This window comes from Stylophora pistillata, chromosome 1 (assembly GCF_964205215.1).
Source record: "Stylophora pistillata chromosome 1, jaStyPist1.2, whole genome shotgun sequence".
In the NCBI taxonomy this organism is placed as follows: Eukaryota; Metazoa; Cnidaria; class Anthozoa; order Scleractinia; family Pocilloporidae; genus Stylophora; species Stylophora pistillata.
Window position 1 is genome coordinate 9,600,450 of NC_142519.1, and position 14,067 is coordinate 9,614,516.

The 14,067-nt window shown below is 37.6% G+C and overlaps 1 protein-coding gene across 1 annotated transcript; it reads right to left on the reverse strand.

Annotated features, from left to right (window-relative positions):
- Positions 1 to 53: 53 nt before the first annotated feature.
- Positions 54 to 8,577, reverse strand: LOC111340087 (uncharacterized). Its single transcript, XM_022946870.2, has 6 exons — positions 7,870 to 8,577; positions 6,590 to 6,670; positions 4,232 to 4,251; positions 3,786 to 3,813; positions 2,933 to 3,037; positions 54 to 2,491 (listed from the first exon to the last, which is right to left on the reverse strand). The coding sequence occupies exons 1-6, from the start codon at positions 8,323 to 8,325 to the stop codon at positions 2,390 to 2,392; spliced, it is 792 nt and encodes a 263-aa protein (XP_022802605.1). The 5' UTR covers positions 8,326 to 8,577; the 3' UTR covers positions 54 to 2,389.
- Positions 8,578 to 14,067: the final 5,490 nt, after the last annotated feature.

The window sequence follows — 14,067 nt, forward strand, 5'->3', positions numbered from 1 at the left end:
CCCAACCCCACTGCTTGAGTTTTAACGTTTAATATAAATAACGAGCTATACAGTGTGGTTTCTTTGTTTATTAATCACTGAAAATATAGTTACTAAAATAATACAAAAATATAACGTTAGGATAACACATTTAAGTGTTTGAGCTAACAGATTGTAACTTAGGCAAATTGACAAGGAAAGTGTTCCAAACAGTACATCTAGCGAGAGAAAATACTGGGCGAGGCAAGCTTGTGATTCCACTCGCATACGCCTTTCCAACATAAACGCTGTTTTCCGTTAGACACGATTGCACCGGTTGTTAATTCTGTTCTAAACCACGGTTACTTTCGATAGAAACCTCGTCAAAGAATAAAAAAATCCTCATAAAATTTACACGATTTGGACAAATTCCTCATAATTAAGACTTTCCAGTCAACCAGTGAATTATCTGAAGCCATTGGCAAAATGCTACCCAGAAATCCTAGTCAGCCTTTAAGAAAGCATGCCACTGACTCCACCTACCACTCAATAGCGAGTGCACATTCTCCTTCAAGAAATACGCTTGCAACAAGCAATAAACCTATTCGTTTTTTACAAGTGATAATAGCAGAAACTGTATACAAAATAATGCCAACATTTTATTTTCCCGAGGCTATTCATAAGTTTTTTTCTTTCTTTTTTTATTTTCAAATTTTCTTTAGTGTATTCTTGAATGAGTTAAAGGAAAAAACCTAACTGTTCAAAGAGCCTCATCCTCAAAGGTTGAACTGCAAGGGACGTCTCAAAGCTGGGCAACAATCACAGAAGTAATTGTTCGGTCTAACACGCAAACACAATCTGCATAGCTTCTGCAAGACTTGTCTACACAATTAAAACCCTCGCTTTTTTTAACTCTAAACCAACCGATAACACTATTTTAGGTGTCACAATTGCTTAGCAGAAAGAACGTCTTCATTCAGAACAAGCTTACCAACCGTACTAATTCTTAAAGAGGAAAGTTCTCAAATTAAAAAAAAAAATAAGTCTACGGTTGTTTGAAATCAAATCCCTCAAGGAGGAATCACTCAAAGGAATGACCCTCTTAATACTGTGTATGTATACATAGGATTTTTTTTTCCTTTCTCCCAGGATAACAACTTGGTACAAGAAATAGCACTGGGTGTATGCCGGTGTTACTAAGTATGGTTACAGCAGAATGAATTCAGTACTTTACTTGTATTTTTTAGATATCACAAGTTCACTAATTTACCTTGTTAAGCTTGCAAAATCCAGTTTCCCTCGTCATAAAAGAAAGCCAATCAATTAACTTCCCGTCACATTACAAGTACTTCACACTACCAAGATTGCCATCGCGCGTGACATGTGATAAGTACATATGTTAAAACAGATATGTTATTGACTGACAGCTCAACACCTACTGTCATTTTTTTTTTGGGGGGGGGAGGGGGGGGGGCAAATTAAAGTATTCCCTCTGGCTAGGCGCTTCAATGGTGTGGTCATCTCTGTATCCGTTACACAGTCCATTGTAAGAAGTACAGTGTAACTTATGTAACAGACCAGTGTACCATAACTGCAAGATTTTCAAGCTGGCTAGCAGTCAGTTCTTTGCATATCTTAAGAGAGATAGTACTAGTGATACAGGACTGGAATTTGATTGGCTCTTGTTGCCCTGAAGATTGAGTGGATCTGGACTTGAATTTTGCTTCGTCCTTGTAATCGTTTAAACTCTTTTCAAACATCACCTTCGCCAGACATATTTACAGTGGATAGACTTGAAAATGAACAATAATAACCATATTTTGTGTGAAAGAGTATGGTTTACTAAAGAAACACAACTCCTTACACAATAAAATGAAATTAATACTTTCACAGGCAATGTACTGTGTGACAAAAAGGAAAAATAAAACTTATTCAGTCGCCCAATCTTAGTAAGGTATTCTTTTTCAAAGTATATCCACTGCAATACTAAGCACATTTTTACTATCTACAAAAAGAACAACTTCTCGGCAACAAAAATGTTAAGTCTCAGTCAAGAACTACAAAAGCCCATACACATTTAGCCTCTCATTACCCTGTTAAATGTTCTATTTAACCTTGTCCTACAACAGAAAGTTCCAAGCCAAACTAAACTTTGCTAAATACTTCATAAAAACAGCCTCTAACTTTTTAAGCTATACAAACCAAAGAATGACATTATCCATTGGGTCAAACTTGTGCATCCTTTGGTGATAAGCAATCATCAAGAGTGACAACTCAACAATGGCATTATGCTTTACTCCGAGAAGAATTCCATTCCTCCATGTGGAAAATGTGTTATTGTGGAATGGCTACCATCCATTTGACTAAATCAGTTTAACAAAAAAATAATTCTACTGCAGCCAAATAAATGAAGATTGCAGCAGTTTGAAGCCTACTTCACTGGTTTCATTGCCGATATTTGACTTATAACTCGTAATAAAGAGCTGTTTTCATCCTTCAAGCGAGCATTCTCTGCCCTTAGGGATTCCAGCTCCTGATGAAAAAGAGAAATAGGTATAATTGAAACTTTCCTGCATACAGTACCTAAACATGGGCCTTAGAGCGAGTAACTTTTCTTGTTGGGAAGATACATTTGCTGTACATTTTCTTTTCATTCAACTTGCTTGTGCAATAGGGACTAATTACTTGAATGGGGGAGAAGGGCAGAGTTTGCTTATACCAAGAACAACGATCCTCGCTAGAGAAGCAAAGTGACATATCTCAGCACCTTTTATGAGAGGTGTCATCTTTACTGCCTCACAAATAGACAGAACAATGACATGGCAAAGAAACAAGCTAAATTCTCCAAAAATTGTACTTCCAGAAGAAAAGAGATGTATCCTGCACTCTTCTTCATAAAACTTGAAAGATGAAAGGTTACCCTTGGATACATCTACTGTGGTTCTCATGATGTCAAGTCTAAAGAACTTCTTACCTTGTTTACTTTATCAAGTTCAGATTTGCAGTCATCTAACTGATGTTCATAATCCTCTATCTTTTCAAGCAGTTTTTGCGTTTGAATGGTCTCACTATCTTTTTGCTACAGGTAAAAGAAATCCTGAATCACTTACAACATAGTATTTGATTGAAAATTACAAAACCTGCAGAACATAAGGATTATTAGGCATTCTTCACCCACATTTGTATTTCTACAATCATTTATTAACAGGTTTGAAATTTTCACTGTAAATGGAGAAGCAGACAACATCTACACAGTAGAAATACCCTCTGCTAATTTCAAGATTACTACTTCTGACTCTGCCTGTAGTTGCAGATATATTACTGTTTTAAAATATTGTTGTGATTCAGATTAGTGCCTGGGGTGTTTATTTACTAATGAAACCTCAAGGGAGGGTGCTTATTCCAAAACAGGCTGATTAATCAAATCCAACTGCTTATCAGGGACAGGGTGCTTATTTCCTTTTTGAGAAACACCAGAAGGTGTGGACCAAAGTTTTTAATGTTTACTTGACAAGGATCAAGAAGACTGAAAAACAAGCTTCTTGCCCCTCAATCCTTCCTGGCTAGAACAAACCGCCAAGGTGTTGAAATTTTGAACTGTGCCATTAATGAGGACACCGTAGATAACAGATTGAGATGAAAACCACTGAGTGTGCTTCCTCAGTAGCCGTTCTTATTAGAATAGAGGCCCCATTATCATTCAGCATACAGGGGGTGCTTACTGGAACAAGGCTGCTAAATCATATCACTACAGTAGCTGACTTAGAATTGTAACACATGATTACCATTTTGAGCTTTCACAGAGACATGTATAAATCTATACTTACGACTTTTTGCTCTATTCTTTTGTTTGATCTAAAAAAGAAATAGTTCAAGTTACAATCTATAATACTAGTGGGTTAACATGTTTTTTTTTTTTTTTTTCATGTGTAATTTCAATGAAAAAGTTTTACATGATGAAGTAGAGTTAAATTGTTGTTAATTTGACTTATTGTAAAATGCCAAGCACAACAAAATACTGACAACTAAGACTGTCTCTGTTACACTGCTATAGCACCATCCAGCATTGTGATCAAATCATGAGTAGTTTTTCTACCACTGAATGCCCCACACTTATGCAAATGTGTATTTAATTTGGTACCAGAATCTACAAAAGCAGAAAGCTAATATACACTACTCCTTTGAAAAGAAAATGACCAGCTTCAGATACACTTCACCTTCAAAAACTGATGCCAAGTTTGAGAGATGCAAATAGTAACACAATTTAGCTTACCCTTTACTTTTGGGAGAATCCTGGAATGGGAATAAAAAAGACTCATTAGTGAAATTGGTGAGTAATGCAATATCATCAATATTTTCATTAGGATATTGTTCCAACCTAATCAGACTTTTTACATTCAACTGAGTTTAGTAACCCAAATAACATAGCCAAGTGCAGAATTCCTGAAAACTAACACAGATTTTCAAAAGGCATATTAGACAAATGCAACTCCATTGCTGGATAATGCAACAATCTTCATCCAAATATATATACCATTCAATCCAACCAGACTGGTCAACTGCATACCTCAACAAATTGATTTAAATACTTCTCATGAACTGCACCTACTGTAGCTAGTTCATATGTTATAATAAACCTGCTTTTCCTGAAAATCTTCTACAATATTTTGTTTCACAAAAAGCTATTTTATTTGCTTTAGTATGCTTTCTTATATGGCACATTACTCAAAATAGACAAGCCTCTGTTTTACAACAGGCAAACCATCCCTTGTTTGTGATTTACAAGGAACTGAATAAAATTGGATGATAGATAACAGAGACTGGTTGAATCCACCCTTTCTCTGTGCAATACTAGATAAAAATTTTAGATGACACTAGACAATTTTTCAACTGAAATTCCAAAAAACAGAGTGGGTATATAAGTACCTTTCTGGAAAGAAAAGAAAATAACAAGCTCTGTTTTATGCCGATGAAAGATATGTACTAAGTACTACATGTATCACAATTCTGCATTTACAATAACAACCTATTGGCTTGAAAAGTTGAATAGAATGTAACAGCAGAACAACAGAACAACAGAGAGAAGCCCAAGCTTTCCATTTATCCAGTCTGGCAGCTTTCAAGTGATTACATTTTGGTTTTAGATGTTGATTTTTATGACCTATTGTTGTTTAGTCTACAAATAACTCCTTTGCCAGTACCTTGATCTGCTTAAATAATCTTAAATATATTATTGACTTGAATTTTATGCTTTCTTTTGATGCACCCACTTAAGTATCATGGAATTTCTTCTCACGAAATACTACAAGACTTTGGGCTATGTATGTAATTTTTTCATCTAAGAATGGAAGTGCTTCTAAAATATGTGATCCATGCATCCACTGCACTGAAACTGCTTAAACTGGGACAAATATTACACATATAATCTAATGATTATTGTTGTGGTTTTCCAAATAAGGATATAAATCATCTTGGAGACCATTTTCTTTATTATGAACTTTATCTGTTTTTCCTTTGATGTTGTTATAGATTTGTTTTTAGGCTTTAACATGTATGCAAAGGTGAAATGTAGTGAGAAATGTAGTGTAAATTTTCTAAAACTTTTGGAGTTGGTGAGACACCAACTAGATGATTTAAATAACAGATTTGCAGTTGTTCAAGGAAAAAGGCACAACATTTATCACAAAGCAAACAAACACAAGAAACATCTCCAAAAGAGAGTAGCCACAGTAGTCTTAGCAAGTAACAAAATATAGAGTGAGCAACAGTTCACCTTTGCATACATGTTAAAGCCTAAAAACAAATCTATAACATCATCAAAGGAAAAACAGATAAAGTTCATAATAAAGAAAATGGATGATAAAAGCCCAACAAAATCCTAAGATTACCATTTCATCTTTGCTACAAAACAACGAAACTTCCTGAGCTTAAAGAAAGCCTACAGTCCACTGAAGCCAGGCATATGTGACACAGATATCACCAAAACCTCACCATTGATGCTTAAGGGCAAAGAACCAACTGACGGCTCTCATTAGTATGAGATATGATATTTCATTATACCTGTCTCTTAAAATTCACAAAAGCAACAGCAAAATAACCTTGTTATCTTTCCCTCTCACTTGGTTGCTATCAAGTTTCCAGCAGATGCAATTCAACCTCTGCATACTATGTAATTGACTATTAGAATCATTTTACATGCAAGAAGCTCCGTGGTGGTGGTTACAAATAATTTATTTAACCCAATATCCTCGAATGTGAACATTTTAAAATACTGTAAAACAAGCCTTTGTTGTCTAAAATAACTCTTGTGAAAAGCAGCCTCATCATCAAAAGAGAGTTTCAAGGGTCTTTAAAATATCCAGATATAGATATACTAAGCATTTCACTGCAGACATATCAAAATTTGATCCCCGTGAAGTTTACACAGATTTGACAGGAGGATTTAAAGTAACATTCCTAGCTTTTTAACCCAACTTTTCTGTATAAACAAGGCAAGTACTTGAAAACCCCAAAGATACACATGACAGTATATGCCACCATGTCTGAAACACGGCATAAAAATAGAAACGGATTTTCACCACAACGTATAAGTTGTTCTTCGTTAGAGCAGAACAAACGAGCATAAGCTTACCTCTATTGCTTCATCGTCGTTCGCTTGCTCGTTCTGTTGTGTATTTGCTTTTACTTGCTTCGTATCATCGTCGCCTTCACTCTGAAAGTACACATAAAATATATTAAGACTACAGCAAGTTAGTCGGACAGAGGCGCAGCTAAATACATGCGAAGGAAGTCCATAAACAGTATTACATTTGAACGCTTTGCAAGTTGTATCGAAACTGGACATCTATGAGATCAATATACTAATCTCATTGAGTTAAATAAAGAGAGAGGAAGCGAGACAAATTTTCTGACATACTGTAATTTATCCACAATAATCGGCTACAGAAAAAGTATAATTGCGATGAAACGTTCGACACCATTCTCGGTAACGTATTTAACAGAGTAGCATCCAACGTGTGCTAACAAGCGAAAATCGAGCTCAGACAGAGTGATGAATCTCACCATGAGACATTCATCATTTCTATAAAACGACTAAAGTCCAGTTGCAATCGCTGACTTTTTCATGGCAATTACATTTTAATCAAAGCCTGATGTAAGGGGCATATTCTTATGCAAAACACATAAGAGATCCGTTCACTAAAAATAAGTAATATCATTTACAACATTTAACTTCGCTTTCGCATTGGAAAATTAACAAATCATACTAAGAGCTTGTACATTTTTAAAAAATTCCTGCTTTAATAGACAAAACAGGAAAAACAACGAATTTCGCGTCAAGTCTACAGTTCCCAAAAAAGTACTGTTCCCAATCTGCCATCGATGAAACCTGTCTAGAAATTCACCACTTGAGTTCTTTTCTGTAACGATGGTAATGAACAAAATGAAGGCGAAATTGACCTACACATCTGTTATATTACCTTGCGCTTATTAATTTCCACTTTTCTTGAAAAAGCACTAGAGCTGGATTGATTTTAATTTATTGTTTTGATTTGCCGATGGCGAATCGCAAATACTATTATACATTTTTTATCACATTCGCAGTACAAGAATGCCAATTTGCAGTAGCCATAAACTCCAAAGTATGAGAGTTTTATTGCGCTTTTATCCTCCTGCCAGACATCGGGCATCCGAAAAGACTAAAGCGGTTTTAACCGTACATGATTTCACCACCAACAAAAGAAATATAACTGCAAAAGTCGGTATAAATGAAAACCTAGCTCTTGGGTTTATTGTTCGCTATGCCGAAACCCCACACCACGAGAACTACTCGATTTAGGTGTTCTTTTGGACCTTAAAACCCAGAAATGGTTAGCAAGAGTAAAAGAAACATGAAATTCGGTTGATACTCACATCTGCATCGCCACCACCAGGCATCATAACAACTCCGGTTGATCTCCTTTTTTCCCTCAGATGTCTCTTGGCTTGTCTCTTATGCCCTGCACTTTCGCTCTTTCTGTCTTTTTTTAGGCTCTTCTTCGGTGTTGTTTCCTCACTGGCTGCTGTTGCACCTTCAACAAGCGTCTCGTCGTTCACACTGACATTCGCTTCTTCATCTCTGGGTTTCCGCCTTTCTCGTCTATCCCTATCTCGTCTCCCCGAGTCTCGATCGGCACTACTATTAGCGAAGTCATTCGCAACCCCGTTGTCTTCCAGGCCTGGACTCTTGTTTTCCTTCGAAGGTGATGCACTTCCATCTATGATATCACCATGACGATTACCCCTTCGCTCTCGTCGTTCAGTTCTATCCTTTTTGTATTTAGACCTGTGAGTTTCAGCGGTATAACTTTCGTCCGACACGTCCGCCATTACTATGACAAGAGAACCCTTGCAAGCGATAGCTCAACTTCCTGCGATAGTTGTTTGGCGAAGAAACAGCTTCTAGATGCCAGTTATGTCATTAGTCCCCGCAAAAATACCTCAAGTATACTCTGCAGACTTTCCGAGTTCAGTTTGACGAGTTTGTATGGAGGAATTTGGGTTACAATAGGGCAACGAATTCTTGAAAACAGCCCAACCAAGCAGCCAACGTGCATGAACATTACCTAGAATTTGTGAGTTAGTCTACAGGACATGCGCAGAACCATGAGAGCCAAATTCCTCCCGCGGGCGGTGATTGGCTGATCCCGGAGACAATATAACCCAACCAACTGACACACCAAACATGTAATTGGACACCGAATGGAAATAAAATCCCACCATTAAACACATTAAATTGGTATGTGCGTCAATCAAACTGCATGCCTTCTAAAGAATCTCAAAACGTTTTCGCATTCTGCACGTAGTGTGACTGCAGAGAGGCAAAGTGAGCAGGTAAGGGTTAATCAGACAGCTTTCCAGACCATTTCAGCCAAAGTTTTCATGGTTTGTATACTCATCCCAAGTCAACGAAGCATGTCGAGTGAGTTGGGATGGTCATAATTGAATTTCGTCCTCTTTGTTTACTTAGCATATAAAATTAAACTGACATTGTCCTGCTTGCATTGTTTTTGTGCATCTTACATTTGCACTTGAAAAAATAATCTTCCAAGCGTGAGATCTTTCATGAGAGCGTTCTAAAGCAGATCTTATGTGGGCTAGCTCAACCGCACTGATACCAAGGGATCTAAGCGAAGGAGGTTCAGTGAATGAGGGTGTTTTTACACCTCCTCCGTAATGAAAGGTGGGATGCAGGGACGGCAAGATAAAGACAGACAACAGGCAAATAGGACTTCAGCAGTGGCTAGTCTGGCAGGATAAAAAAAAAAAAAAAATAGACGCCATTAAGAATTCGCTAGATCTTCTGACAAGCCATATTTTATATGAAGACATTTTACGATGGCAAAAGAAAAATTACAGGTCACTGAGAAAGTGTTCCAGCTTACGAAATGAATGGGAAAACGTCCCCTTCTCCCTTTTTAAAGGTATCTCTCGGTTCCCTTGTTCCTTGTTATGAGTCGAATCGATTACAGGTATACTTCTTTCTCCACAATAACCGTCTGAATTAGGCAGCGAAGCAGAGGGGAACAGGGGCTGGCGCTCCGCCTCTCCAAGCGAAACTTTGCCGTGGGGGCTCAGCCTTACTACCTTTCATTGCCAACGATATTACTGGCGAAGGATAAAAAATTCACTGGCAAAATATTCAGTCTTGCAATCTTTCCAGATTTATCATCAGGATCGTGCATGGAGAAATTGTATGTTGTAGGACTTTTTGACTTGTACAGCTCCGGCTGGCCTGTGTTCAAGAAGCGGTTTTGGCTTGATAGGTGTGTTCACAAAAAGCAAAGCCTTGCGCTTACGGACCGTACTTACCCTACACTGACAACTCTCTTACTGCTTTCTTTAGCGTAAAAAGACGGGCATGACGTGAAAGTCTATGACGGATTATCTTCCTGCATTTTGTCAAGCTTCCTTCGGAGAATTTTTGGTACCAGATACTCTTGAGTATTGTGACAGATGAATATTTTGACTTTGAACAACAAAGCATATGCAGTGACCCGAGAGCGACTTAAAACAGGTCCTTTCGCTGAACCTTAGAGGGAGAAAGAGATAGGGAAGAAAAAGTGCGCCCTTGGGAGCCACTGTGGCACTATAACGGTATGGGAAAAGATCATTTACACCTTTTGAATCAGCTCATAAACATATCTGACACACTGGTGCTCCCTCTTCCCCACCCCCATTCCCCTTCCCTTTACCAGCTACCTGGCTGGGGACGATGGTACGATTTCCTCTGCAACACTTCAACAATTGACAAAATGGTTAAGTCTTTGTTTCTGAAATTGAACCACTGGCAAAGAAGGTACCTCATGTACTAAAACGGAAAAAGCATTCTGCATCCTCCATACTGTAATTTTACTTAAAGTAGAAAATTGAATTAATTTTCGACTGCCTCTTGAAAAACGTATGAGTCACATTAAAGAAGCCATAGCCGCATGCATTAGGTAAACCCGCCCAAAAGTGCATGTTTGGAAAGTAACCCCTCTCATCCTACTAAGGGATGAGGATTAAAGCTAATATATCTTGTTAGAAGTTTTGGTGTGTTGTATCGCTGAGTATTTTTACGAGTTGTGCCGTATTTTAACGGGCTTGCAAGGCGAGTCAAAATACAAACAACGAGAAAAATACCAAGCAATACTACATACCAAAACGTCTAATAAATTATTTGTTATCCAACTGCTTAATTTTCTGCCAAGTGTTTCTGATCTGTTCATTACTCATACAGCGGGATAGACAAAGCGGGTAGGGAAGCGTAACGCGCGCAGCCAACTGGTTAAACAGGATTTTTACAGTACAAAATAACCAACACGGTACTACATCCTAGGATATTTGTTCTTTTTTCGCACATTATTTGTACTCTACGCTATGCAGTTGGACAATGAGAGATCTTACTGATAATTTCCAACAAGAAAAAATATTAATCAATTAAGTTAATAATCTAGAGGAGACCAGAAGAAGACGCAGAGTCAATTAAGTTCGTTTGTACCCGCTATAATTCATTATCATGCGTTAGCCCCTTGTCAGAGCGAATATTTCGATCTTGCGACGAGCTAACGGTCGAAACGTCAGCTTTAGTGAAACTTTATACGGTGGCCAGTTCAAATAAACTCGATTGATAAAACCAAATTGTCTTATATGTAAAAAAATCATGACTGATACCTGTTGGGGATATACTGGTTCAACAATTTAGTCACATAAGTAGGCGTCAGACCCCGTTAAGTTTTCTAATTCATTTAAATTTTTGTAGGAGAAACCTTAAAACAAATGACAAATATACAGCCATGTAAATTATGTAACCTATGGAATATAGATACTTTGAGATGTTCAGTTCCTACAACTAACTTTATTTTAGAATATTGTGCATAATAAGGCAGTTGCTTTCTTGGGACAGGAACGCACTCAGATGCGGTCGATATCGATGGCCTCTGAAGGGTGAATTTTGGAGATACTTTCGAGCGCGCGAAACTGTCTCGAAAGGAATATACCCAACGCCTAGATGGACAGCCATAATTGGACCAACAAATACTGTTGACAACACTTGCTTATTAAAACACCCGCAACAAATGCAAAATAATTTGATTTGCACGTTTTCCTCTACGTGTTTAGCTTGAGACGGAAATAAATGTCATGTAAATGACGTGAATCGGCCTCACCTATATCGAACCTTCTATTATGACGCATCAGTTTTAGTGATGTAACCTAGATTATTGACCCTTCTATTAACCTTCAAATGACTGCCATCGTTCGTGCTAAACGTACTACAGTTAAAAATTCTCTGGTTCAGCTTACAGGATTTTTACCTTTTTTCTTTCCTTTCAGTTTTTGTTATTATATGTGGTTCTGTTAACCAAGTATTAGCTCAACCGCAGGGGGATATCTATGACGAAATGTTCGGTTTGTGGTGAGTCGCCATAAGCTCCCTAAACTCCCTAAACTTGGTAGTACGTTCCGGAATTTGGGGTTGAATAACTAAAATAGGAAGTCCATTTTCGTCTTTTCAAAGGGGAAATGTCAACTTGGGAGGAAAATTACAAGTGAAAGATAAGAGTCCACTTTGAGCCAATACTGAATGTTTAATTGGATTGGAATGACTTGTAAACTGCTCTCTAGTTTTCTCTCGGTTACTTCAGTTTCCACCCCAATACCTTGTTGCCGAAGGAAGAGGCTTTTTTTTTTTAAGATTCAGGGAGGCTCTTAAATCTTTGTCAAATTGGTCAACCAAAATATGAGAAAGTTTCCGTTTATAGATTTTTTACGCATAATTACTTTTCCAAACCTAATTGGAACATGTGGATGACCATGCTTCACTCCCAGTTTTACTGAGCACAAACTTCCGCCTTTGATTCTTACCTGTTGCGCAGATTTTTTAATCTAAGTTCTTAAGTGGTTACCCATCGTTGCTAAATCAGTTATAGAAGCGCTGAAAAATTTAGAATGCCAATATGTATTTTCGATTCTATTTGGTGTTTCTGTTTGCCCCTTTTATCGATAAGAAACCTCGCCCTCCCAACGGTTTCCTTTTTCAGAGATTAATCCTCAATCTGCTGCATTGACAACGTAGCAAGGACAGGCAGTGACGAAGTATTCCGGCTCAAATCGCTTGGTTTTATGAATGCCCTAATCGGCGCCTTAACAACGCATGTAGGTTTATCTCGTCTCGTGAGTTTTTTTTCCTTCATTGGCTTATGCCTTCCTCCTTCATGAAGCAAACTCTTCACTGGCTGGTTTTGAAGCAAGTGTACTACCCATACAAGCTGAGTTTTATCATTGAATAATTAAAAAGAAAAAACAGAGATAATCATCATAATAATGAATAATAATAATAATAATAATAATAATAATAAATCAGCAGCGGAGATTAGATCGCAGTGCCCGTAGGTTAGTCCCATAATTATACGAGAGAGATAACTGATAAAGTATTGACCTCATTACCTTGCACTCCTCTTTCTGTCAGGCATGACCGTGTAGGACCTGACCACTTCAACATGCAATGCTTTTGGAGGTAAGCTTTTCAAACTTAAAATTCAGGGGTGTGAATAAGTTTGAGAAAAGAAAATTTACAACACCAAGTTTTTAGCCCCTCATCCAAGCATGGGCCCCCACCTATGTCTACGATGTTAAGGTTTAGCGAGTTCATAGGATTGTATCACCTCCTCAGATTTTAATTTCAGACTTTTCCCAAACCTCTGTCTTAGTTATCATGATTATCTTGAAACAACTTACCTTCCCTAACCCTATTGATACAAAGTTAGCAGAGAAATAAGATCAGACATGTCAACTGCTCCGTTGTGATACGTTTCTATACATGTGCTTGGTGATCGAGTCTCTTGGTCAAGATCACAGCGGAATAATTCCTTACTTTCTGGATCCTACCTGAGGGACGTGACATTAGGTCTTTAAGTACGACATCAGTATGTAAATCAATGAGAAAAGGTGCACGTTCCCTCAACACTAGCACAATGATCGTCAGGGGATCGATCGGTCAATCGATTGATTGCTGGATTGATGATGGATTTATTTCATCCATTTTGAAATCACTTGTAATTCTTGTAATCTGATTGGCTCCCATCGGTGCGATTTATATACAACTCGAACCATTTTATGTTTTAAATCGTCTTTTTCCCAGCCAATGAAACAGCTTTACTAAACAACCACCACCAATAAAATTTTAAGACTTAATTAGGAAATCATGCAGCAAACTGAGATAGAACTTTTGCAACTTATTACAAACTAGCTCATTATGCTGAATCAGTTGCGATAAAATATTAGTACAGGCTAAAAATAACTTTTATTGAGGGACTGAATTTCGTGATTGCAATAAAGTAGTAATTAAACTGGGTGGAGTGCAATTTTGGTGTGATATCCTACTTGCGATTTCAAATCAAACTCTCTTTGCGCCCACGTTTCATTTCACACCAAATAGGTCATTTTAGTCGTAAACTTAGTTGCCAAGCCCTTGATTTGGAGTGAGGCCGAAGGTGACCTTGTCGTGAAAGACCAGTATCTAGTTAGCATGATAACAAAGTTATTTACAATTAAAGAGCAGCAAGGTTTGTATCATACAACAAGGTCACC